Source organism: Balaenoptera ricei, chromosome 1 (assembly GCF_028023285.1).
Source record: "Balaenoptera ricei isolate mBalRic1 chromosome 1, mBalRic1.hap2, whole genome shotgun sequence".
NCBI classification, from domain to species: domain Eukaryota; kingdom Metazoa; phylum Chordata; class Mammalia; order Artiodactyla; family Balaenopteridae; genus Balaenoptera; species Balaenoptera ricei.
Window position 1 is genome coordinate 7,988,784 of NC_082639.1, and position 24,242 is coordinate 8,013,025.

A 24,242-nucleotide genomic window follows, 5' to 3' on the forward strand; every position below is an offset into this window, starting at 1 on the left:
CGTGGGAGTTCCCCTCTCCTCCCCGGGTGTCCCCTATCGACAGCTCAGTTCCGGCTACTTTAGTCTGGGCGAGAGAGCGAGAGCGGGGGCGCTTGGGAGAGGCCTCGCCCAGCGGCGATAGACTAGTCAGGCCTCAGAAAGATGGCGTCCTCGGAGCAGGCAGAGCAGCCGAGCCAGGTAAGGGGAGTGGGGCTGCCCCGCCGTACTGGCGGGGACCCTGCTGGAGGGGGCGCTCGGCGGGTGGCTGGGAGCCCAGTGGGGACCCTGAGCCTCGGAAGCTGGGGGCCCCGACCTCTTGCCCCCTCCGGGGCCCCGCCCCTCCCCAGGTCCTCGCCGCCCGGCCCCTCCCCGCGTGACCCCTCCTTGACCACATTCCCGAGCAGGGGCCGGGGGGCGCCCGAGGGCCCCCACTTGCCGCCTGCCGGTCCCTCGGGTCCCACTTGTGCTTGGCCAGGTCGGTGGCGGGATTCTTGAGAAGCCCCCCAGGCTTGAGCTGCGAGGGCCCCTGCTTGAGGAGAGGGGTGAGAGGCTGGATCGTTCCCGGCCCTTCCCTCTCGGGATGGGCCTTATTCCATCAGGGTTTCTTCTCTCTCGCAGCCTCAGCCTCCTGGGTGGCCCCGCTGCCAGCCTCTTCGTCTTTAGTCACCTTTGTGCTTCCCCTGCCAAGTTGGAGGGTGGGAAATGTACTTGGACCCTCTCAGTGCGTTGGTAGGAAGGGGATTCACTGTAATCAACCGACGCCACCGAGCTTTTGGCTGGTGATCCGTCTTTGCTGCCCAGAGTTAGGTTTTCTTGGCCAGGGGCTCTAGCTTTTCAGACACAGACTCAGCCAAATCCCACTCCAGTCGGGGGACCTTGAGGACCAGTGCTCATGCCTGTACGTCTGCTGTCAGGAAGCAGTGGATGCTAAGGCCTCTGTAGGCGTTTGTAGTCCAAAGGTGGGGTGGGCTGAGGTGAGGAGGATGGGGTTAGCGGTACCTTACAATTACGGAGTGTGTGCTGTCATGCGGAGGACAAATTACGCTTATTATCTCGTTTAATGCTCATTACAGCCCTTATGAAGTACGGGCTGTTAACCGCCATTTTGCAGGGTCTGTAACGTGCCCCAGATCATTTGCCTGATTAAGCCTGGATTTGAACCCGGCTGTGTGTGAGTCCACTAGTTAGCCCTACATGTTTAAGTTTAGTTAAGATTAGACAGAGGAGGAAGAAAATGGTTTCAACCTGGACCTCATCACTCATCTCTCACCTGCTTGAATACACCTGTGGACTTCTCAGCGGCCTCCTGGTATTTCAGTTCCTTCCTTGGAAGAATACGGCTTAGTGTTTCTTATTACTCTTTTATTCTTCATGATAATTCTGTTACAGGAATTGCACATAGAGGAGTTGTGAGTTCCCCAGACCAGCTTCCGTTAGCAGAGTGAATGATTCAGAGAGATGTCCAGATTGTAAAATGTGAACAATAATTAGGGCTGATTCTGGTCTTCTCACTGTCGGAAATTCTGGAGTGTGGGGAGTGTCCTGGTGGTGGGGTGGTTCCTCCTTTCCTGCCTTAACCCACTTAGCTTGCTGAAATGCTGAGGCTCCTCAGAATCTAGGTTTCTCTGAGCTGTTACATGTTAGGAATGCGCATAGGCTGGGATTGAAGGATGCCAGCACATATAATTTGCCAGTGCGGTGAAGGTTACTAAAAATTCTGCCACTCGGAGCCTTTGTAGTGCCCAAGGATTCCTTTGGTTCTGGAAATTGGCCTCTCTGTACACGTGCAAGGGATCTAGGTTCGTTAAGGGGGCTGGGCCAGCACTTGTTTGGTTTTCAACTCTGCTTCTTTGCCCTCCTTTCCAAAGCTGATAGAGATGGGATTGCATCAGAAAATGCTGGCAGCTTGGGAAAAAACTTGAATGCTTCACGCCAAATTCTGTCACTGACAATAAGCTGCAAATGCACACTTTTTTTTTAAATTAAAAAAAAAAGTTTTATTTTTGGCTGTGTTGGGTCTTTGTTGCTGCGCGCAGTCTTTCTCTAGTGCGGCGAGCGGGGGCTACTTGTCGTTGCGGTGCGCAGGCTTCTCATTGCGGTGGCTTCTCTTCTTGCGGAGCACGGGCTCTAGGCACGCTGGCTTCAGTGGCTGTGACTCACGGGCGCAGGCTCAGTATTGTGGCGCATGGGCTTAGTTGCTTCGCGGCATGGGGGATCTTCCCGGGCCAGGGATCAAACCTTTGTCCCCTGCATTGGCAGGCAGATTCTTACTCACTGCACCACCGGGGAAGCCCCAAATGCACACATTTAAAGTAAACCAACTCTCTTTAGCAGTTGCTTCTCATTTCATTTTCTAGTCCTGATCAGTGGGTTTCCCATTTCTCCAGTAAAGCAGAGTGGAACTGAAAGAACGAACTGTTTGGGTGTTTCCTCCAAACCTGGTTTGTGTCTGAGAAGAATGCATCACACCTGTGGGACTGAGGCAGTATTCTGTCTCTCATAGAAAGTTTGTTAGTTGGCCGTGTGGCATCAATCTCTCATTTTGAAAGATTAAGGGTAAATAACCAACAATTTCTTTCTTTGAAAGGCAGTGTAGAGCAGTGGTTAAAAGTATGGACTCTGAAGCCATCCCCACTGGGCTAGAATCCTAGCCCCACTACTTACCAGCTGGGTGATCTTGGACAAGTTACTTAACTTCTCTGTTAACTTCTCTGGCCTTAGTTTCCCCATCTGTAAAATAAGAATAATACTAGTGCCTATCTCATAGCATTGCTCTGCGGATTAAATGAATTAACTTATTTTAGAACAGTGCCTGACACAGTGTGTTACCTATTATTATTCCATTCAATAAACTCTGGAGTTTCACTTACAAACCATCTAAGCCTTTTCTCAATCCCTATTAAAACATTTTTGCGGGTGTGAAATTTCATATGTTGACCACCAGTCCACTGAGGTTGGTTTTTTATTTGCTCAGAAGTAATTTCCTTGAAATTTAAAGGAACACGCTGAATGCTGGTGTTTATCCTAGCTGTCCTTTGTGCCTTTTAGATTTCAGCGATATACTTTCTTTTTCATAATGGTATAGTCTTTTTAGGCTGTCTTCAAAACAGTCTGTTGGAATTGCATTTATTGCTTATCCTGTTTACTCCACATTACTCGGTTTTGTATGGCTAATCTCTTATCAAAGTCCCTTCTAGTCTGTACATGTTATGGCCCATAGGAACGGGAAATGTCATCCCTATTTTTGTACTTTCCCATCAGTTTTTCTGTCTTTAGTGAAGGGCAGATGTATGGTTCAATCTGATTGTTTAATGGTTGTTGAATATTGAGAATTATTACGGAATGTAGATTTCTAATCTGTTCAGGTTCACTGGATATAATAAATTTTGGACTGAGAAAACACAGAGGCAGGGAAGGGAGAAGAGTACAGCAAAGATGTTACGGAGTGGAAGAGCATGGCCTTGTATCCTGACAGACTTTGGTTTGAACTCCAGCACTCACTTACTATTGGACTTGTCACTCTACCTCTCTGAACCTCAGTTTTCTTCTCTGTAAAATGAGATTAATAATAATCCCATTTGAGGGTTGACTGAAGTCACAGGTGTTAAGAGTGTGTGGTGCATATTAAGTGCTCAGTGAATGTTGGTTTCCTTCTCCAAGTCTCTGTATGCAGTTTTGGAAGATTATTGAACTCTTGAATAACAGTAGTTCAAACAAGATATTTTTCCCCTCACTCTTTATTTTGAAAAGTTTCCAACCTATAGGAAAGTTGAAAGAATAATACAGAGAACTCCTTTATAACTCCCATAAAAACTTCACCAAGATACACTGTCTACATTTTGCTGAATTAGCTTTATCTCAGTCTCTTTATATATATATATTTTTGAAGGATTTGATAGTAAGTTACAGACATCATGATATTTCATCCTAGAATACTTCATCTTGTCTCTCATAAGAGTAAGGTTATTCTCCTACATAACCATAATACCATTATCACACAAGAAGTTTGGTATTGATAAAATATTATTTACTAATACATACCACATTCACAATTCTCCAATTAAAAAAAAAAATCAGGATCCAGTGAAGAAATAGAGAGTGCATTGATTTGTCTCTTTAGTATGCTTTAATTTAGAATGACTCCCTAGCCTTTAAAATTTTTTTTAAACTTTTTACTGGTGTTTAACATACACCCAGAAAGTACACCAATTATGTGTCCAGCTTGGTGAATTTTCACAGAGTGAGCACACGCTTGTGTGACCAGTACTCAGATCAAGAAATCAAGCGTTACTGGGACCTCAGAAGCCTCCTTGGCGTCCCTCCCATTACTAGCCAATCCCCCAAAGCTGCCCCTATCCTGACTTGAAATCCATAGATTAATAGCTTTTTGAGTGACCAAGTCTTTGTGGCCAAAAGCTTTACTGTGGAATTCCAATAGATGTGTTGTGGTCAGTTTTGACAAATGTATATACCTGTGTAACCACCACCACAATCAAGGTCAAAATAATTCCAGTATTCCTGAATGTTCCCTTACCCTGCTTCCCAGTAAATCCTAGCCTTTGGCCTCAGGAATACTGAACTGCTTTTTATCACTATAGATTATATTTGTCTCTCCTAGGATTACATACGAATGTATTCATAATGTAAATATTCTTTTGTGTCTCACTTTTGCTCATGATAATGTTTGTGAAATTTATATTGTATGTCTCAGTAATTCATTACTTTTTATTAGTGGGTAATATTCCATTGTATAGCTGTACCACAGTTTGTTGATCTGTTCACCACTTGATGGATTTGGATTATATTAATTACCTATTGCGTAACAGTGTTATTATAAATTTAGCAGCTTAACGCAGCACACGTTTATTGTCTCACAGTGTCTGTGGGTCAGGAGTCAGGACACAGTTCAGCTGAGTCTCACAAGGCAGCAGTCAAGGTGTCTGCCAGGGCTGTGATCTCATCGGAATCCTGACTGGGGAAGGATCTGCTTCCTAGCTCATGTGGTTATTGACAGCATTTAGTTCCTTATGGACTTCAGACTGAGGACCTCTTTTTTTTTTTTTGATAAGGTCCTTTTTTAAAAAAAATATTTATTTATTTATTTATTTTTGGCTGCGTTGGGTCTTCGTTTCTGTGCGAGGGCTTTCTCTAGTTGCGGCGAGCGAGGGCCACTCTTCATCGTGGTGCGCGGGCCTCTCACTATCACGGCCTCTCTTGTTGTGGAGCACAGGCTCCAGATGCGCAGGCTCAGTAGTTGTGGCTCACGGGCCCAGTTGCTCCGCGGCATGTGGGATCTTCCCAGACCAGGGCTCGAACCCGTGTCCACTGCATTGGCAGGCAGATTCTCAACTACTGCGCCACCAGGGAAGCCCTGAGGACCTCTTTTTGTGAATGGCTGTCACCCAGGAGCCGCCCTCAGTTTCTTGCCACATGGGTCTTCCCAGGATGGCCACTTGCTTCCCCAAAGGCAAGTGGACATTACAGTCTTAGATATTGTAACCACATGCATGTAATTACATGCATTCTGTCACTGTTACCATACTCTGTTGGCCAGAAGCAAGTCATAGTTCCTTGCCCACACTCAAGGGGACAACACAACGGCATGAATACAAGGAGGTAGGGATCATGGTAGTCACCTTAGAATCTTTTCCCCCCATGATTGGTTCTAGTTTGGGGCTACTATAAATATTCAAGTGTGTTTGTGAAGACATATGTTTTCATTTTTCTTGGTAAATACCTATGAGTGTATTTACTGGGTCACATGATAAGTGTATGTTTAGTTCTATAATAAATTGCTTATGTGTTTTGCAAAGTTGTACTATTTTTCATTCCACCAGCAGTGTATGAGCATTCCAGTTGCCCCACATCCATACCAACACTTGGTATTGTCTGTCTGTTTTTGTGTGTGTGTGTGTGTGTGTCTGTCTGTTTTAATTTTAGCCATTCTAGTGAGTATGTAGTGGTATTTCACTGTGGTTTTAATTTGCATTTCTGTGATGACAAATAACATTAAGCAGCTCTTTTCTTGTGCTTATTGGTAAAGGTTGAGGTTAATTTTTTTTTCCGCATATGGGTATCAGTTATTCCAGCATCATTTGTTGAACAGATTACCCTTTCTCCATTGAATTATCTTGCCATCTTTGTCAAAAATAAAAAAATTGTATATAATAGGTTAATTTCTGGACTCTCTTCTGTTCCATTTATCTATGTTTCTCCTAATGTGAAGGAAATACAGTTGACTCTTGAACAGCACGAGTTTGAACTGCCTGGGTCCACTTATACTTGGATTTCTTTTTCAATAAATACATATTATAGTACTACACAATTCATGGTTGGTTGAATCCATAGATATGGAGGGCTAACTGTAAAGTTATATGTGGATTTTTGACTGTGCGGAGGGTCAGCACCCCTAACCACTGTGTTGTTCAAGGGTCAATCGTACTGTCTTGAATGCTGTAGCCTTATAGTAAATCTTGAAATCAGGTAGTGTAAAGTGTTCTGACTTTATTCTTTTTCAAAATTGTTTTAGCTTTGGTCCATTGCATCTCGATATAAATTTTAGAATCAGTTTATCAGTTCTTACAAAAAAGCTTGCTGGGATTTTTACTGGGATTGTGTGGAATCTATAGATCAGTTTTGGGGAGAATTGACATCTTAACAATATTGATCCTCTGATTCCTTAAAATGATATATGTCTCCATTTAGGTGTTTGATTTTTCTCAGTAGTATTTTATAGTTTTAAGCGTGTAGGTCACGTACACATTCTGTTAAATTTCTCTCTAAATATTTCTTTTTTTTGTATTTATGGATTTTATGTTTAAATTTCATTTTTAATTGTTCAGTGCTAGTATATAGAAATAAAATTGAGTTTGTTGGCCTTATATCTGCAGCCTTGTTAAGCTTATTTGTAATTCTAATAGTTTTTTGGGTAGATTCCTTACTACTCTGTAGATGATTATGTCATCTGCAAGTAAAGACAGCTTTACTTCTTGCTTTCCAATTTGTATGCCCTTTTTTTTTCTTGCTTTATTGCACTGTGCAGGACTTTTAGTACAATGTTAAAAGAAATATTGGGAGTAGACATTCTTGCCTTATTCCTGATCTTAGGGAAAATGCACTCAATCTTTCGTGTTTAAATATGATGTTAGCTATAGGTTTTTTAATTTCTAAATTTTAAAAATTTTTTATTTTTGGCTGTGTTGGGTCTTCATTGCTGTGCGTGGGCTTTAGCTGTGGCGAGCAGGGGCTACTCTTTGTTGCGGTGCACAGGCTTCTCATTGCGGTGGCTTCTCTTGTTGTGGAGCACGGACTCTAGGCACATGGGATTCAGTAGTTGCAGCATGCGGGCTCAGTAGTTGCAGCACGTGGGCTCTAGAGCTCAGGCTCAGTAGCTGTGGCGCACGGGCCTAGTTGCTCCACGGCATGTGGGCCTTTCCCAGACCAGGGATCAAACCCATGTCCCCTGTGTTGGCAGGTGGATTCTTAACCACTGCACCACCAGGGAAGTCTCAGCCATAGGTTTTTTTGAAGGTCCCCTTTATCTAGTAGAGGGGATTCAATTTTTGTTTTTAATTTGCTTAATTTTTTTTTTTTAACCATATGTGTTTTGAATGTTGTCAGGTGCTCTTTTTGCTGTCTGTCTAGTTGATTCTATTGTTTTCCTCCTTTATTCTGTTAATATGTGATTTACGTTGATTGATTTTTCAAATGTTAAACCACTCTTGCATTTGTTGGATAAATTCCACTTTGTCATGATGTATTACCCTTCTTATTGATATATAATGCTGGATTTGATTTGGCAATATTTTGTTAAGGATTTTCACATTTATGTTTATGAAGGATATTGATTTATAGTTTGTGTGTGTGTGTGTGTGTGTGTGTGTGAAATCTGTGTCTGGTTTTGTTGTCAAGGTAATGCTGGCCTATCAGAATGAATTGAGAATTTTTACCTATTTTTTTGGCTGTGCCACGCGTCTTACAGGATCTCAGTTCCCAGACCGGGGATTGAACCCGGGCCACGGCAGTGAAAGCCTGGAATCCTAGCCACTAGGCCACCAGGGAACCCCCACCCCCGACCTTTTTTTTCTACTGTATTTTCTGAAATAGTTTATTATAAGACTACTATAATTTTTTTCTTAAATGTTTGATAGAATTCACCAGTGAAGCCACCTGGGTCTAGAGTTTTCTTTTAAAATTTTTGTTGTAAACTTAATTTCTTTTTATTATTTATTTATTTATTTTGGCTGCACCAGGTGTTAGTTGAGGCATGTGGACTTCTTAGTTGCGGCATGCGTGCAGGATCTAGTTCCCCGGCCAGGGATTGAACCTGGGCCCCCTTCATTGGGAGCATGGATTCATACTCACTGGATCTCCAGGGAAGTCCATTAATTTCTTTTTAAATTAAGTATTTTAAAATTATGTTTTAAATTATTAATTATGTATTTTACAAACAGATATAAGGCTATTAAGCTTTTCTGTTTTTTTCCTAGGGTCAGCTTTGGCATATTGTGTCTCAAGGAATTTGCAGTCTTTTGCAGTTGTCAAATTTGTTTGTAAGGTTTTTCATAATATTCCCTTATCTTTTTTTAAAAATTTTTATTTATTTATCTTATGGCTGCGTTGGGTCTTCGTTGCTGCACGTGGGCTTTCTCTCTAGTTGCAGCGAGCAGGGGCTCATGTTTGTTGCGGTGCACGGGCTTCTCATTGTGGTGGCTTCTCTTTGTTGCAGGCTGTAGTGTGCGAGCTTCAGTAGTTGAGGCACATGGCTCAGTAGTTGTGGCTCACGGGCTCTAGAGTGCAGGCTCAGTAGTTATGGTGCACGGGCCTAGTTGCTCCGTGGCATGTGGGATGTTCCTGGTCCAGGGCTCGAACCTGTGTCCCCTGCATTGGCAGGTGGATTCTTAACCACTGCGCCACCAGGGAATTCCCTCCCTTATCTTTTAAATGTATATGAAATACACAGAGAATCCCTTTTTCATTCCTAATATTGGAAATTAATGTCTTTTTTAATTGATCAGTCTGCATACGGATTTATCAATTTTAGTATTCTTCAGAACACCAGTTTTTATTTCATTGATTTTCCTCTGTTGTTTGTAAGTTTTAAATTTTATTTCTTCCTATTTACTTTGGGTTTCATTTGTTCTTATTTTTCTAGCTTCTTTTCTAAAGTGACTAGCTAAAACTGTAAACTTCCTTCTAAGCACGGCTTTAGTTGCATTCCACAAATTTAGATGTGTTGTGTTTTCATTGCCATTCAGTTCAGAATATTTTCTTACTTCCCCTGTAATTTCTTCTTTGACCCATAGATTATTTAGAAGTCTGTTTAACTTCCAAACATTTGAAATTTTTCTGTATTTTTTTCTGTGATTTCTAGTTTAATCCTGTTGTGATCAGAGAACATTTTCTATATGATTTCAAGTCTTGTAAATTTATTTTATGGTCTGTCTTGATGAATTTTCCTTATGAACTTGAAAATACATTTTACCGTTGAACAATATAGGTTTGAACTGTGCAGGCCCACTTAAAAGCTTCTTTAATAAATACATTCTTCATTACTACACTGTTTGCAGTCGGTTGAGTCTATGGATGGGGAACCTTGGATATGGAGGGTCAACTGTAAAGTTATATGTGGATTTCTTTTTTTTTTATTTATTTAAAAATTTTTTTTTATATGTGGATGTCTGACTGTGTGTGGGTCGCTCTGCCTCACTCCCTTGTTCAAGGGTCAACTGTAATGTATATCTTGCTGCTGTTGGGTGAAGTGTTCTGTGAATGTTATTAGGCCATGTTGGTTGATAATATTATTTAGGTCTTCTTTATCCTTACTGACTTTTTGATTAAGGTGAGAAGATTATTAAAGTCCCCAACTATAACTATGGATTTGTCTTTTTATCTTTTAAATTCGGTCTGATTTACTTTATGTGTTTTGAAACTATTATGTGTGCATACTTACACAGAATTATTATGTCTTCTTGATTGACTCCTTTATTTTGGAAATGTCCTTGTTTATCATTGGTAATATCTTTTAGTTTGAAGTTGCCTGAGATTAATATTTCCACTACAGCTTTCTTATGATTAGTGTTTGCATGGTATATCATTTTCCATCCTTTGGCTTTTTAGCTATGTGTGTCTTTTTGTTTAAAATGGGTTTCTTGTAGGCAATATATAGCTTCATCTTGCATTTTCTCCCCACCCAGTCTGACAATCTCTGCCTTTTAATTGGAGTGTTTTAACTTTTCTTGTGGTACAAGTATACTGTTGACAAATTCTAGCTTTTTTTTTTCCTTTTGAAAAAATCTTTAATTTGTATTCATTTTTGAAAGATATTTTCATTGGATATAGAATTCTAGGTTGACAGTCATGTTGTAGCTGCCCCACCCCCACCCCACCCTCTGTGGGCATTTTAAAGATACTATTTTTTTTTTGACATCTCAGATGGCTGAGTTTTTATGTGTTTTTTTTTTTTTTTTTTTTTTAAACACGAACACAATGTGCACATGACCTGTCTATTCATTTTCTTTGTTGTGCAGCCTGGAGTTGGGATTGGCGACTCTGATGGCCAGCGGGGCTGCTCTTTCCACAGTGGCTTTGAGTTCTTGGAGTAATCTCAGCACAGTAAGATTTGTTTCACATCAGCAGCCCTTCAAGCTCCTTGAAGTTGTGGGCCAGGAACTTCCAGAAGCCACTGGGCAGCATGAGCTTTGTTTTCTTGTTGCTCCCATAACCAATGTTGGGCATCAAGATCTGGCCCTTGAATTTCCTGCGCACCCTGTTGTCAGTGCCTCTGGATTTCTGCCAGTTCCGCTTAATTTTGACATATTGGTCTGACTGGTGTGGGTTGAACTTCTTGGTCTTTTTGACGATCTTGAGCTTCACGAGCGCTTTGAGGACAGCCATGGTGGCTGCCACCTCTGTAGGCAGTGCCAAGGAAGAGCTAAAGATACTGTTCCATTGTATTTTTTTTGGCTTGCACAGTTGCTGATCAGAAGTCTGAAGTCATTCTTAATTTTGATTAATTTTTTTCTGGCTACTTATAGGATTTTTCCCTTTTCATGAATTTTTAGCATTTGATTATGGTGTACCTTAGTCGCTTTTGTGTTTGTTCTGCTTGGAGTGTGTTGAGCTTCTTGGATCTGTGAGTTTGTAGTTTTCATCAAACTTGGAAATTTTTCAGCCATTATTTCTTCAAATATTTTTCTTTTTTTGGTCTTTTTTCCCCCTCTCTGTCCTTCATTTTGCTCAGTTTCTGTTCCTGTGTTTTCAAGTGCACTTACTTATTTTTCTGCAGTATCTAACCTATTGTCATTACCATTCAGTGAAATTTTTATTTCAGATATGTTTTTTCATCTCTGGAAGTTCTACTTTCTTTGTATACCTCACATGTCTCTCCTTACTATGATCATGTTTTCCTTTAAATTCTTTTCTTTTTTATTTATTGAGGTTTACTTGACATACCACGTTATGTTAATTTCAGGTGTACAACATGATTTGATATTTGTATTTTTTAAATGAGTTAAATTCTTGAATAAAGTTATGACACCTGTCTTAATGCTCTTGTTTGCTAATTATTCTAATTTTTCTTATTATTATAGGTCACAGTTTCCTGCTTCTTGACACATGTTGAGATTTTTGATTAGGTACTGGGTGCTGTGAATTTTACATCGTTGAGGGTCTGGATTGTGATCTTACTTTAAAGAGTGTTGAGTTTTGTTCTGGTGGGTGATTAAGTTACTTTTGGTTCATTCTGATTCTTTCAAGTCCTGATCTAGGGTCGCTTTTATCCTAGGGGTGATCTGACCCCGCCCCCCCGCCACCAAGATGTGGCCCTTCCAGGTCTCTACCAAAGGCCCTGATGGAGCAGGGAGGATGCTCCACTCTGGTGCTTGGGGCTTGTGAGACCTGTGAGGGTTCTGGGAACTGTTCAGCTTGCAGCTTCTTCATCAATCTTTTTTCAGTCTCGTGGAGTGTCATTCTATGCATGTACAAATTTTAATATTCAGTAGAGACTTAAGGAAACCTCTGTGCAGATTTCTGGAGCTTCCTTTCTGCAAAGCTCCCTCCTCTCTGGAACCCTGTCCTGCACCTTTCAGCTGACTTAGCCTCCCTGAACTCCAGTCTGTTTCCTCAGTCTGTTGCTGTGATCTGCTGGGATTCCCCCCTCCCACCACTGCCCCCGCCCTGGCTCCTTGGTCTGAAATGTGCAGAAACCTGGCAGAAGCCAGCGTGGTCTTAGGGCTCATATCATTTGTTTCTGTTCTGTCAGGAATCAAAGTCCTGTATTGCCTGCTGTCCAGTGTCTACAAACAGTGGTGTCATTTATTTTGTTTAGTTTTCTAGTTGTTTACAGTGGGAGGGTAAACCTGGTCCCTATTACTTCATCATAGGGCAGACTCTCTTGGTTCATTCTGAGCAGACGAATGATATAACTTCCATGATCCTCAGCTCATCCTGAATGTGGGGTGTTGGTATTATTCCCATTATTCCCGTGGATGAGGAACTGAGGTTCAGAGAGGTTGACTAGTATACCCACAGCCCCTCAGTGATTAATGCCAAAGGTCATGCACTTGCCACTATACCAGTGCCTCTCCAACAACATTTGTTGAATTGAATCTTATTCTTCCGAGCAAAGAACTATAGGCCATATCTTGCCTAGGGCATACCCAGAGCTACACAGTCTCTGGCAGGTGTAGGATGAGCGCTCCTAGAACTGAGTGTTCTTCTGGTTGCTCAGATCTGAGCTGTGTGTGCAGCTGATCTTTGCTTTGCATCAGGGTCAGCACGTGGGCACACCTCCTGGCTGGGGAAGGTCAATGCCTGGACAGCAGGAGTGAGAGCGCCTTTTGTCTCTACCAAACTGACGCATTTCTCTCCCTGCCACTGTGCCCTTTTTTTGTTTGCCTGTTTGTTTTTTAAAGCATTCTGATGCTTTTTCTCTTCTTCCTGCCTGCTCTCTGCATTCTGGCCCCTGAGGATCCTGACTGCAGATTGCCTTAGAGCCTACTTCTTCTTCCTCAGCTGGTGATTTCTAAACCTTACTATTACTATTATTATTTTTAAAACCATAAACCACCCTGTCAAGATTTTTCAGGATTAAGTTGGAATTTAATTTGTAGGGATTTGTTTCAGGCTGGAAAATAGACTTGACCACTTAAAGGGGGGTCGATGTAGGGGCAGGTGTTTGAGAAGTATTGGACTTTCACAAAAGCTGGCCTGATGAGACTCATGGACCTGTGTGAGCTTAGTTCAGCTTCTGACAAGCAGTTGCCCGCTCAGGCCTTTGCCCTCTTTTGAAGCAGCGTCATGTAAAAGATGGGAGTCTGTCTTCCTCCTCATTATGAGGAAGCGGAATGGTCAGGATTCTCCCAGGGGTCCTGTTGGTGTTTGGATGGAATAGTTCTTCATTGTGTCCATTGCAGGACATTTAGCCTCCCAAGCCTCTGCCCTCTAAATGCCGATGGGACTCCCTGGTCACTGTGACAGCCAGAAACACCTCCACACATTTTTAAATGCCCCTGCGGGGGTGATTGTGCCCCAGGGTTGAGAACCGTTGGGTCGTGACATTGCTTTTAGAGTGGCCAGGTTTGTGGTTTGTTGTAAGTGAAATGTTCCAGGGAAAGACACTGCTATGGTCCTTTGCTTGCTTCATTTTGGCTTATGTATATAAAGTGGTTCCTTTGGTTTAATTTTTTAAATTAAAAAATTAATTAAGCCCATATTTATTGAGTACAAGTGACATTCTAAGTGCTAAAGATACGCCTTCACTAAGGTGGTAAAGTGCCTGCCTTCAAAGAACTTAAAGGATAGACAGATAATAAACTAGTTATATAATGAAGAATTTCAGATGCTATTATCAAGGAAATCAATGTGCAGAGCAGTAAAGAGGAATGAAGGCTGTCTTGGTCATCAAGACATAGTTTTCTAAAGGACACAGACAAGAGACGGGGATGGTCCATTTTAGATTACAGATATTTCAACATGAGCTGGCGAATCATCTAGAATGTAATCATATTGGGCAATTCCCAGATTGGCGAGAAGTCCTCTGTGAGTTCACTGGTAAGGTCTGACTGACCTCAGAGAGTACCGTGAGTTGGAATACGGGTGCGGAAATGCTTGTTCCTTTCTAAGCAGCCTCCAAGATTGAGTTTGGAGGTTGGGCTTTGGTGTGCTGAGACCCCAGAAGGCTCTGTGAAGCCAAGGTTTGAAGAATTTGGAGAGTGTTGCTGTTTAAATTCCTTGGTGGGGATATGCACACACATGTGTGCTCCTTATACGCCTTGAATATCCCTGGAAGAATATATAAGGAGCCAACATCAGTGCTGTGTCCCCAAGGAAGAGGAGGCTGTTGGGATGAAAGGGAAGCTTCCTTTAAAATTTTTTTAGTATTTAATTTTTTAAAGCAGAATATATTTACATGGCTCACAGTTTAGAAAGGTACAGAAGGGTATACGATGAAAGAGACTTACTTGGTACTGTATATTGCTTAATGTTTTTCCTCTGGCAGACATTAGCTATTCAGGGGATGAACTAATTTTAAGGGAAGTTCCTTGGAGATAATGACTCAGTGATTAGTTGTATCTCAGGAAGAAAGTTTTGGTTTAAATCAGAATCAGGCTTTCTAAATATTAAAGCTGTTTGTGTTAGTTTGGTTCATCTAGTCAAATAACCTACATTATTATTTATGGGGTAGCATTAAGGTTGTTGCTTACTAAAATGTAGTCTAAACAAAACTCGATTATTTTGATTAAGTTGGAGGCCTCAAATCATCTTAGTACCAGTTACTACCTGAGTCATCATGGGCAAGTTATTTAACCTCCCTTGCCTCAGTTTCCTCATCAGCAATAATTTCATACATTTATTATGAGAATGAAATGAAGAAGGAGCTAAATAAATGTTAGCACTTAGTATTTACCAAATGGAGTGAAGGAAGCCCTCAGGAAGGTAGTGAACTTTATATAACCCATTCAGACCAAATCTGTTCTGCTCTTTATTGCCCATTCATTCATTCAGCAAATATCTATGGAAGGCCTAATCTATGCCTGATACTGTCCTAGGCCCCAGGGATACAGTGATGAGCAAACACAGACAGTTTCTGCCCATGTGGAGTTTATAATCTGGCGAGGGACGCAGACATCGATCGGCTATCACACACTTAAAGTTGCAGTTCTGCCCAGCCCTTGAAGGAGAGGTATACGGTGTGAGTGTATATTAGGGAGATTTGACCGTGTCATGGCTGTCAGAGAAGGAATGCTTCCCCAAAGAAGTGACTTAACTGAAATCTGAAGGATGAATCAGATTGTCAGAGGGATGGAAGGGAATACCTGGTGCAAAGTCCCATTGACAGAGGAAGCAAAGGCCAGTATGTCTGTTCTGCGCAGAGCTGGGGTACGTGGTGCCACGCAGACCTGATATGTAGTCAGAGAAGACGCGTGGCCAAGCTGAGAAGGCTTTTCTATATTAGCGTTGTTGTTGTTTACTGGGGTGGGTCAGTGGATGAGATCAGATTATTGTTTTGAAGTGATAGTCTGTTTGCTGTGTGGAAAATGACTTAGAAGAGAGCCAGCATGGATGTGCGTGAGCTGATTAGAAGGCTATTGCAGTGGTCCAGGCAGGAGGTTTTGGAAGCTTGGACCTAAGTGATGGCAGAAGAAATGGAGAGAAGTGGATGATTGATTCCACGGATATTTAGGAAGGCGTATTGGCAGGACTTGCTCTGGCAAGTGAGGGGAAGAGCTGTCAGGGATGGCCTTTTGGATTCTAGTTTGCATATTTTGGTGGAAGGTTGTGACATTCACCCAGACAGGGAACAGTGGAAGCGGACACATGTGGCGGAGGGAGAGGATTATGAATCTGTTATGGGATTTGTTAAGTCCAAGAGGAGGCAGGAAGGCAGTTGGGTGTAGAACTCAGAGGGGTCTGGGCTAGAGATCTGAACGCATGAGCTTATTGATGCCTGGAACCTTAGGAGGGAGGGACAGTGGGGGAGGGAGGAAGGGAAAGCTTGCTCAGGTTCTCTGAGACTTTCTAGTTAGTTTCTACACTTTCTAGGTAGTTTCATGCTGGCTGACCTTCTTGTCCTGGCAGAAGAAGGGGCTCTTGAGACAGGACTTTGGATGAGGAGATAGAGTCCTTCCAGCAGAGTCCTTGCCGCTGTGCCCTGTGCCCACTGTGTGGTAGCAACTGGGCATGAGGAAATCTTTGGGGACCCTCTGTGGACTGGACTTTTTCCTCTTCCACCTTCTGTCCTTTTTCCCAGGAGGCTTGGCACTTGCCATCTGACTAGCTGGGAGGAGTTTGGAGGCTGGCTCCTGAGACCCACAGATTAGCTCATTTGTCTGGATATTATCTGTAGATAATTGGAAATTGGTTTGAACATCAGTAACAGTAAACTAATCATAACTCTCTCAAGCTGCTTGTTTCCTTCTCTTGGAGATTTGTAGATTTCCTCCCAGTCTGTCTGTCTCTGTCTCTGTCTCTGTCTCTCCCTTTCTCTGAATTCTGGCCAGATCAACCAGGGGTTGAAGGTAAGTGTGAGGGTGAGGGGAGAGATCCAGAGAAGGAAACAGACTAGGGCCAGGCGAGTGGGCCACGTGCTGCCTGGCTGTGGGTTGCTCTGTTTATCTGTCAGCTTGTCACTAGCTTATTTACAGAAAGGATTTAAACTCGGCTTTCTTTACTGCTGGGTATTGGTATCCTTAGTGACAGGTGATAAATAGGAACCAGTGTCCATAGTTTGCTGCTTCCTTGGCTCCAAATAGATGCCCAGAGAAAATGCTGAGTGTGGGCAACTGGGGCCCCCTTGTGGCTGAATCTGGTTCTCCACTTTTGCTCTGCTCTCGCTGGTCAGTGTGGCAGGGAGACATGGCAAAAGGGAAGTTTGGCTTTCACTTAAAGCCTTTTGTGGACTTTCCTATTGCTGCGGATTTTGTGATGGTCCCCAGCCCCTGCTGCTCAGCTGCCGGGGCCCTCCTAAGCTAAATGCAGCCTTCTTGAAGTGCCGTGACAGTAAACCCAGAAACAGTCTCTTCGTGTTCACTGGCAAATTCAGGCTGTTCGGGCTGCTTCTTACAGGTAACCCACCACAGAGCACTCTGCGGTATGGAAAACTGGTGAGAAATACGAGAAGTAGTTGTTTGTGTGTGTTGCTCGAGAATCGCACACCTTTGGTTTTTTTGATGTCCATTGGGTGGCACTGCGATCTTACTTTTGTTTTTATTTTTCTTTGCAGCCAAGCTCTACTCCAAGAAGTGAAAATGTGGCGCCTCGAGAGCCGCTGGTAAGAAGCCATGATACATAGTATAATTTTCTAATAATTAACATACTGAGTTTCAAGAAACCTTATGCTCCTATAGTTTTGCATCAGTAGTGCCCCTTTAGGAGTAGGTGCTCTGTGGAGACGGCCCGCGAGTGACCTCTGACTTCTGATTCCTCTTCTGGCACTCAGGGATTAGCGAGATCTCCCCTTAGTAAAGCCTGGTCTTTTCTGGAACGGAAAGCATCCACCCCAGGTGTGGTGATGCACCATCTTACTTGTTTGAATCAGTGGTAATTAGTGGGATGCCTGAAACCTTTGGAGGCTGAGCTGGAGCGAGGTTGCTGGGCCTGACCAAGTAGCTGCTTGATTGTCTGAAATAGCCATTCTGCTCCTCAGGGTGAGGGCACTTCAGGTGGCCTTTGAAGAACAGATAAGGGAGAGAGTTCCATTTTTGCCTGGTCAGTAATTAGGTTTGTGATACTCATTTCCAACATTATCTGCTTATACTATTGATAGGGAAAAGGCCTGTTAAGTACTGAAGATAATTTTCTTTACAGAGTGCCTTTGCTTTGGTGGTCTGAGTGAGAGCACTGCCCGCCCGCCCACCCACCCCATTTTCATTGTATTTTGCATTTCAAGGCCTGCTGCAAATCCTGATGGCTGGGTATTAAGACCTGTTCTGTACAGGGAATTCCCTGGTGGTCCACTGGTTAGGACTCTGCGCTTTCACTGCCGAGGGGCCGGGTTCAATCCCTGGTCAGGGAACTAAGATCCCACAAGCCGTATGGTGTGGCCAAAAAAAAAGAAAAAAAAAAAAGACCTGTACAAACCAGATAAGTTTTATGGAGGGGCCAGCTTTAGGTTTAACTTTTCAGAGCTTTTTCTTTCTTTGAATAGTGATAGCAAGCTTAGGGATGTACCGCCAAGCTTTTGTTTCAGCAGGGCCTGTAGTTTCACCTGTTTTTCTTCCCTCTCCTTCTGGCAGTAGTGGGAGGGGATGACGTGAGGCCCTTAGCTGGTATGCACAAATCTGAATTTTAGTCTGTGCTAAGGCTTTCCAAGGCAGAAGGCAAGTTGGATTTGACTGAGCTGGAGGAAAGCCTGGGTGATACCAGCCTGGCCAGGACTGTTTGAGGGGAGCACTGTTGTCCTGCATGTCACCTGCTTTTTCCAAGTGCAGCTCGCTTCCCACCACTCCCGGGTGGCTTCATTTCTCTCTTTTGGTATTGCCTGGGTCCTTCCTTGCCGTCTCAGTGGTGTAAAAGCCAGAGGAGCCTTCGCTTTGCCAGCCCCTTAGGTAGGGAACTGGTTTCCCGTGGGGCCTGCCTCGGCGCCCCTCAGGCCGAAGTTGTGGATGTGGCTTCGGACTGAAGTTCCAGCTGGACACTCCAGTCCTCTTCAGTCCTTTATTCCTCAGTCTCTTTTTACATTTTTATCTACGGATTTAGCTACTGATCACCAGAAGAGTGGCTGGACCATCTTTTGGGGCATGATTGTATAAACTTCTGGGCATTCTTTCTAGCAATGAGCCCTGGGCAGTTGGCAGCGTCGCTGATTTCTGGGTACTTGGAGCCCTGCAGCCCCTTGGCTCTGCTAGTGTTTCTGCGCACTGCTCTTCTCCTGCTGTACTCTGCACCTGCTTGTTGGTTGGTTGTATTTTTCTTTCTTTCTTTTCTGGGAGGCCCTGAGCAGTCTTCAAACCCTAGTAGCCTGCGATCGTCCAGAGTTCAGACTCATCCTCTCAAGGCTAACTCTACAATAACCTTATATTTAATTAATATTTTTTCCCCTCTTTACGTACTTGCTGCATAATTGCTCAGAGGAAAGAAAACACATAGCAGCAATTTATATATATATAAAAAAACAATAATTAAAAAAAAACACCGAAATAAACTTCCATCTCATTTGGGTTGATCCTATGAGTTGTGTAATTAGGGCCCTATTAAAAGGTAGACCCTTCCTCCTTCCCGTCTTTTTTTTTAATTAATTTTTTAATATTAAACTCCCACAGTCTCTCAGTCATGCCCTTATTGCTTTTGGTCAACCATTTGCAGCAGCCTGATTAAATGAGGGCACCAGCCGAGCTGTATGGTCTTGTGTGAGCTACTTCTGCCTCTTGGGAGTGGCAGTGGGAGGGTGCCAGGCAGAGAAGCCTCCGAGGGCTAGTGACGGCTTGTGTGGCAGGTCGGGGGTAGAGGATGAGCCGCTGTGAACTGGCAGCGGGCTGGAGAGAGTCATAGGGTGCCAGAGAAGTGATGGGCTGGGAGCGCCCACCCACAGAAAGCCCCGAGGCACTCAGCCCAAGTCACACCTTCCCAGGGGAGATTCCTCCGGCGTGTGTGTTAGCTGTCTCCTGGGTGCTCAGGAGGAACAGACAATTGAAGGATAAAGCTAAGCCTTCTTCCCAAGTAATTTATACATCTTATTTGGGGAAGAAAATGCATTTGTTACACGCGAAACAGTTAGCCAACGGCACAAGGCTGTATATAATTTTAGCAAACAGTACAAAATTGTATATAATTTGGTGCAGAATTGCCTGGCTGGGAGTATAAGAGAGCCCTCATTATTCAGAGAAGGAAGAGTTCTCTGGGGGTAGGGGGTGCTTAGGGATGGTTTCTGTGAAACTTGAAGCCAGGTCTGGAGGAATAGGATAGTCCAGTGTTGAGGGAGCACCGTGCTCAGTTATTTTTGGTTTTGTTTTTAACTGAGTGGGGTGCATATTTTCCACAGAATTCCTTAATGGAAGCTGCCTGTTCTCTACACTAAAAAGGCTAAGCATGGGATGCTGAAGGCAAATAATCTTGTTCTTTGTTTTCAGAACTAGATGAGCACTTCGGAGGAAGAATTTTTCCCTTTATTAAAAAAGTGAGTTACAACAAAAGAGGCTCTACTGATTAGTCAGTACGGTGCAAGTTTCATTGTTCGGTGGATGTATTTGGGTGTCTGCATCATTGTTTTGCTCTATTTGCTAGGGAAGGAGGGCCTGATTTTCATATCTGTCCTCTCTGGGCTATAAAAACTGGCTTGTGATTTTGAGTTGATAAGTATGGTCTTGTGGTCTCTAACTGACACATTTGTGTTCATAGCCATCCCCTGGTCTTGATTCCAGCCGCATAGCGACACTGCACGTACCTTCTCTTGCCCCTTCAATCCTCCTCCACTCCCAAAAGAACCAACCCAGCAAATCTGGCCACATTAGTGGGATAATTGCTCTATAATGTCATGATGTCCTCAGGGCTGGTGATTGGTAAACAGACTCATTTTGATGAATTCTGTAAACTCCCAGTTGAAATTCTCTGATTGTTAATGACAAAACTCTTTGCCAGAGTTAAAACGGCTGATTACTTTTTCTTTATACTTTGTTCACTGAACTTTGCCTCCCAGGGCAAGCTCCAGAGTACTGACCTCTAGCTTCTCCCAGACGTGTTCAGAACCTTCTGTCAGTTTCCCATAGACCCGCGATTTCTCATCACCTGTGTGGGCACGTGCTCGGGCCGTCACAGAGGTTCTGGGTCGGTCCCGGCACTGCTCCGCCAGGATCAAGTCCTGCCTAGTCAATAGATCTGTAAGAATGGGTGGACAGTTGTCTGTGTGGAGTAACTCGGTTCCTCTCTTGCTTGGACACAGAAACAGGGTTTAAGTAATGTCTTGAGAGTCCTTCTAGTCATATGAGTTTAGGGTATTTGAAGCAGCAATAAATATGCTCCCTTGTTTCAATACAACAAGCTCCTCAATATTCAGCAATACTATTGCTTACCTACTTTATACAACACTTACGGAATTGGGCTAAACTAGAATTTCAGCGTTTTCCTCTTTGACACCAACTTCTTTCTAATGGATGAATCTTCTCTTCCTCTAACCTGTAGGTATAGGTTTTGTTTTTTGTTTTTTGTTTTTTTGTTTGTTTTTTGTTTCTATCCTTTTCCCTGCATCCCTCTACCAAAATAATCCCAAACTACAATTAATGTACCTTTATAAATGATGATGGTAATTCTAGTTTATCACCTTCCCTAGGATTAATATTTTTAGTATGCTAAATTCTTTTTTTTTTTTAAACATTACATTCTCATGACTTATTTATTCTATAACTGGAAGTTTGTTCCTTTTGACCATTTTCACCCATTTCCCCCACCCTCCCCTGAGTTCCATTTTTTTTTTTTTTAATTTTTAATTTTTTAGGTTTCACATATCTGAAGTAGGGAAGTATCATGTATCCTCAGGTTTCTCCCTGAGGCTAAGACAGAACCTTGAGGCAGGGAGGGGGTGGTTCTGCATCACGTGTTTGATCTCCACCCTTCTGGGGAGCTCATCCACCTTATACCTGGAACACCGAAGATTTTCTCTTTGGTTTTTAAGTCAGTTAACCAGAGGCTGGTAATCAAAAGACCATTAATATCTTGATGAATTCAGGGAGCTAGTCTGTGAGCTTCTCTTTAGGAGAGCTGTGGCTGGTTGCCTGTCTCCTGGAGACCTCTCGCATGTACTTCTGGCACGGTCTCCCCTATATTTGTATCTTTTGTGGGTCAAGTATTGATACTTGGGTATACTTGTTGGTGGGCTCACTGTGGATAGGTGATTCTTATGTTTTTTCCCCACCAAAACATTTCTGAAGAATGACATTCACACGCTCAATGCATTTCTTTGTGTGTACTCACGTACATATGTGTGTATGTGTGTATCCAGAACATGTAACACACATATATTTATTTTACAAAGTTCAAAGCACTTGGTGGGGAAATAAAATTGATTTTAATAGTGTATTCATGAAAGTGTTTTACAAGCACGGGGGTAATAAAACTAGCCACTTAAGAGATTTCAGGAAATTGTCATTTTTCCAGGAAAAATAAATAAATATGGCAAATCTAAAGTATTAAGCTTTATTATTTAAAGGGTCTGTAGTGGTTGATTTCTGTGGGTGTAGCAGAGTTAGGTTTGCTGAAGTGAACTGTAATCTCTACCTCTTGTTTCCCACTCAGGGTCTGCCTAGAGGCAGTGACCGGGGGTGATATTATAGGGATAATCCTAAGTATGCTCTATTTATTTGTAAAAAGTGAATCATGGGGCTTCCCTGGTGGCGCAGTGGTTGAGAATCTGCCTGCCAATGCAGGGGACACGGGTTCGAGCCCTGGTCTGGGAAGATCCCACATGCCGCGGAGCAGCTAGGCCCGTGAGCCACAACTACTGAGCCTGCGCGTCTGGAGCCTGTGCTCCGCAACAAGAGAGGCCGCGATAGTGAGAGGCCCGCGCACCGCGATGAAGAGTGGCCCCCGCTCGCCACAACTAGAGAAAGCCCTCGCACAGAAACGAAGACCCAACACAGCCATAAATAAATAAAATTAAAAAAAAAAAAAAAGTGAATCATCTGCAGATTTGGTACTTATGGTACCAAAGCAGGAGGCACCCCTCACGGCTGCTGTGAGAAACTTGGAACCTACATCGAGTGTCAGCACCCAGAGGGTGGGGCTGGTGGTGCTCCTCCGTTGGGATGCTGCCGTGCGTCCAGGCTCCGGGTGCTGGGCTGGAAGCCTGGGCACCTGGGTAGGAGGAAACGTTGGCTTTCCTCCTTCCCCACTCCCCTCTCATCACCTGTGGAAAACGCTGCTCTTTTAACACTGGCACCCCTTGTCGGGAGGGTGCCTGAGATTCCCGCCTGTCCTGCAGATGCAGGGAGGAAACTGGAGAGAACTAAATGCTGAAATGGATGGACTTGAGAAAAGCCTCATTCCATCTCTGGGTGGCTTCTCTGTAATCTCTAGGCTACTTACTGCTTTTGAAATTACTGCCTCTTCCTACTCCGTCCTTCCTATTACAGACTGAGAAGGTTTATTGAGTAGACGAGGCAGTGCCCTTTCAGTTCTTTCCTCCTTCAGGTAAATGAAGAGGTTGTGTTTTCAGTTTTAAGGTATCCTTATGATTATTAGATGAATCGAAACTCTTAGGAGTAATAATTAGAGAAATGGCATTTGAGATCGTTATTCAGCTTTGTTTATGTTTTGGGTTTCTGGCTTTCGTGGTAACACTTTATATTTGCTGTCGTTTCTGTAATCAGAGGCCCTGACTGTTGGATAACTGAGCAGTGTCCTCAGTCTGGAGTGGGAACCAGGAAGCTGAGCGCTCAAGTGCCTTTTCTCAGAGCCACAGTGATCAGGGGAGTTGGGTTTTTCATCTTGTCACCAGACTCATTCTTTGAGAAGAGGTTTCATTTTCTCCCTTTCGTCCTGGAGACACAGTCTCAGAGTTCTACCCGGGCATTGGCTGGGCATGGGATGTATAGAGCTCTTTTTTGGGCAGAGTGACCTTCTGAAAATGTTTTTCTGTTGTTTTAAATCAGTCATTAACTTACTTGAAAGAATTTTTACTCAAAAGCTGCTTTTAAAGTGTGACCTAAAGGTGGGTATTCCATGTGGCAAACTCAGCAAATCCCCTACGAGCCCCCAGTTTGTGAAGCACTGAATGTTGTACTTAGGGCAGCTGCGTGCCCTCTGCTTTTGAGGATAATTTCAATTTAAAATATTTTAGCCCATTGTCAAACCATGCAGACCAATTTGGGTTTGAAAAATCCGCTCTTGTAGTTAACCCCACTCTGCGCTGAGAAGCTGCGGGAAGATAAAGTGGTGCTTTGGAGAAGGACGCGATTGCGGCCCTCCCTCCTTCCCTCCCAGCTCTCCTTTCTTTTATGGTTTGTAGTTATAACCAAGATTTATGCCTGTTGCTCCACAAATCTTCTCTGTGCCATTATGAGTTTGTCTGCACAGTCTAGAGACGGGGCCGACGCTGAGTGATGCTTGAAGTAAATCTGCGTGGGGTGCTCCCTGACCCCGAGGCCGACAGGAGCCGACTCCTGGCCCCCCGGATGGGGCTAGATTGCCCCTGTCGGGGAGAAGACGTGCTGCCACCTCTGTGGCCTCTTGCCTTTGGTGGCCCTGGTGGCCCCGGTCTCCTGCTTGTGCTCACAGAGTCTGCGGGGTGGTGCCCTGGGGTAGCACCAAGAGGCCTTTCTCTGTGTGTCCGC

The 24,242-nt window shown here is 43.5% G+C and overlaps 1 protein-coding gene and 1 pseudogene across 3 annotated transcripts in view; one reads left to right on the forward strand and one right to left on the reverse strand.

Moving 5' to 3' along the window:
* Nucleotides 1–81: 81 nt before the first annotated feature.
* The window catches only part of PEX14 (peroxisomal biogenesis factor 14), a 141,144-nt gene continuing 116,983 nt past the window's right edge, over nucleotides 82–24,242 (forward strand). For 2 of the 3 annotated variants that reach the window (XM_059912738.1, XM_059912754.1), the window contains exons 1-2: nucleotides 82–177; nucleotides 17,204–17,251. In XM_059912738.1, the coding sequence (XP_059768721.1) occupies nucleotides 142–177; nucleotides 17,204–17,251 (84 nt within the window). In that variant the 5' untranslated portion in view covers nucleotides 82–141. The remainder of the gene's footprint in view (nucleotides 178–17,203; nucleotides 17,252–24,242) is intronic. The other variant, XM_059912746.1, reaches the window with a different exon arrangement.
* LOC132359228 (large ribosomal subunit protein eL32-like) lies at nucleotides 10,485–10,875 on the reverse strand (annotated as a pseudogene).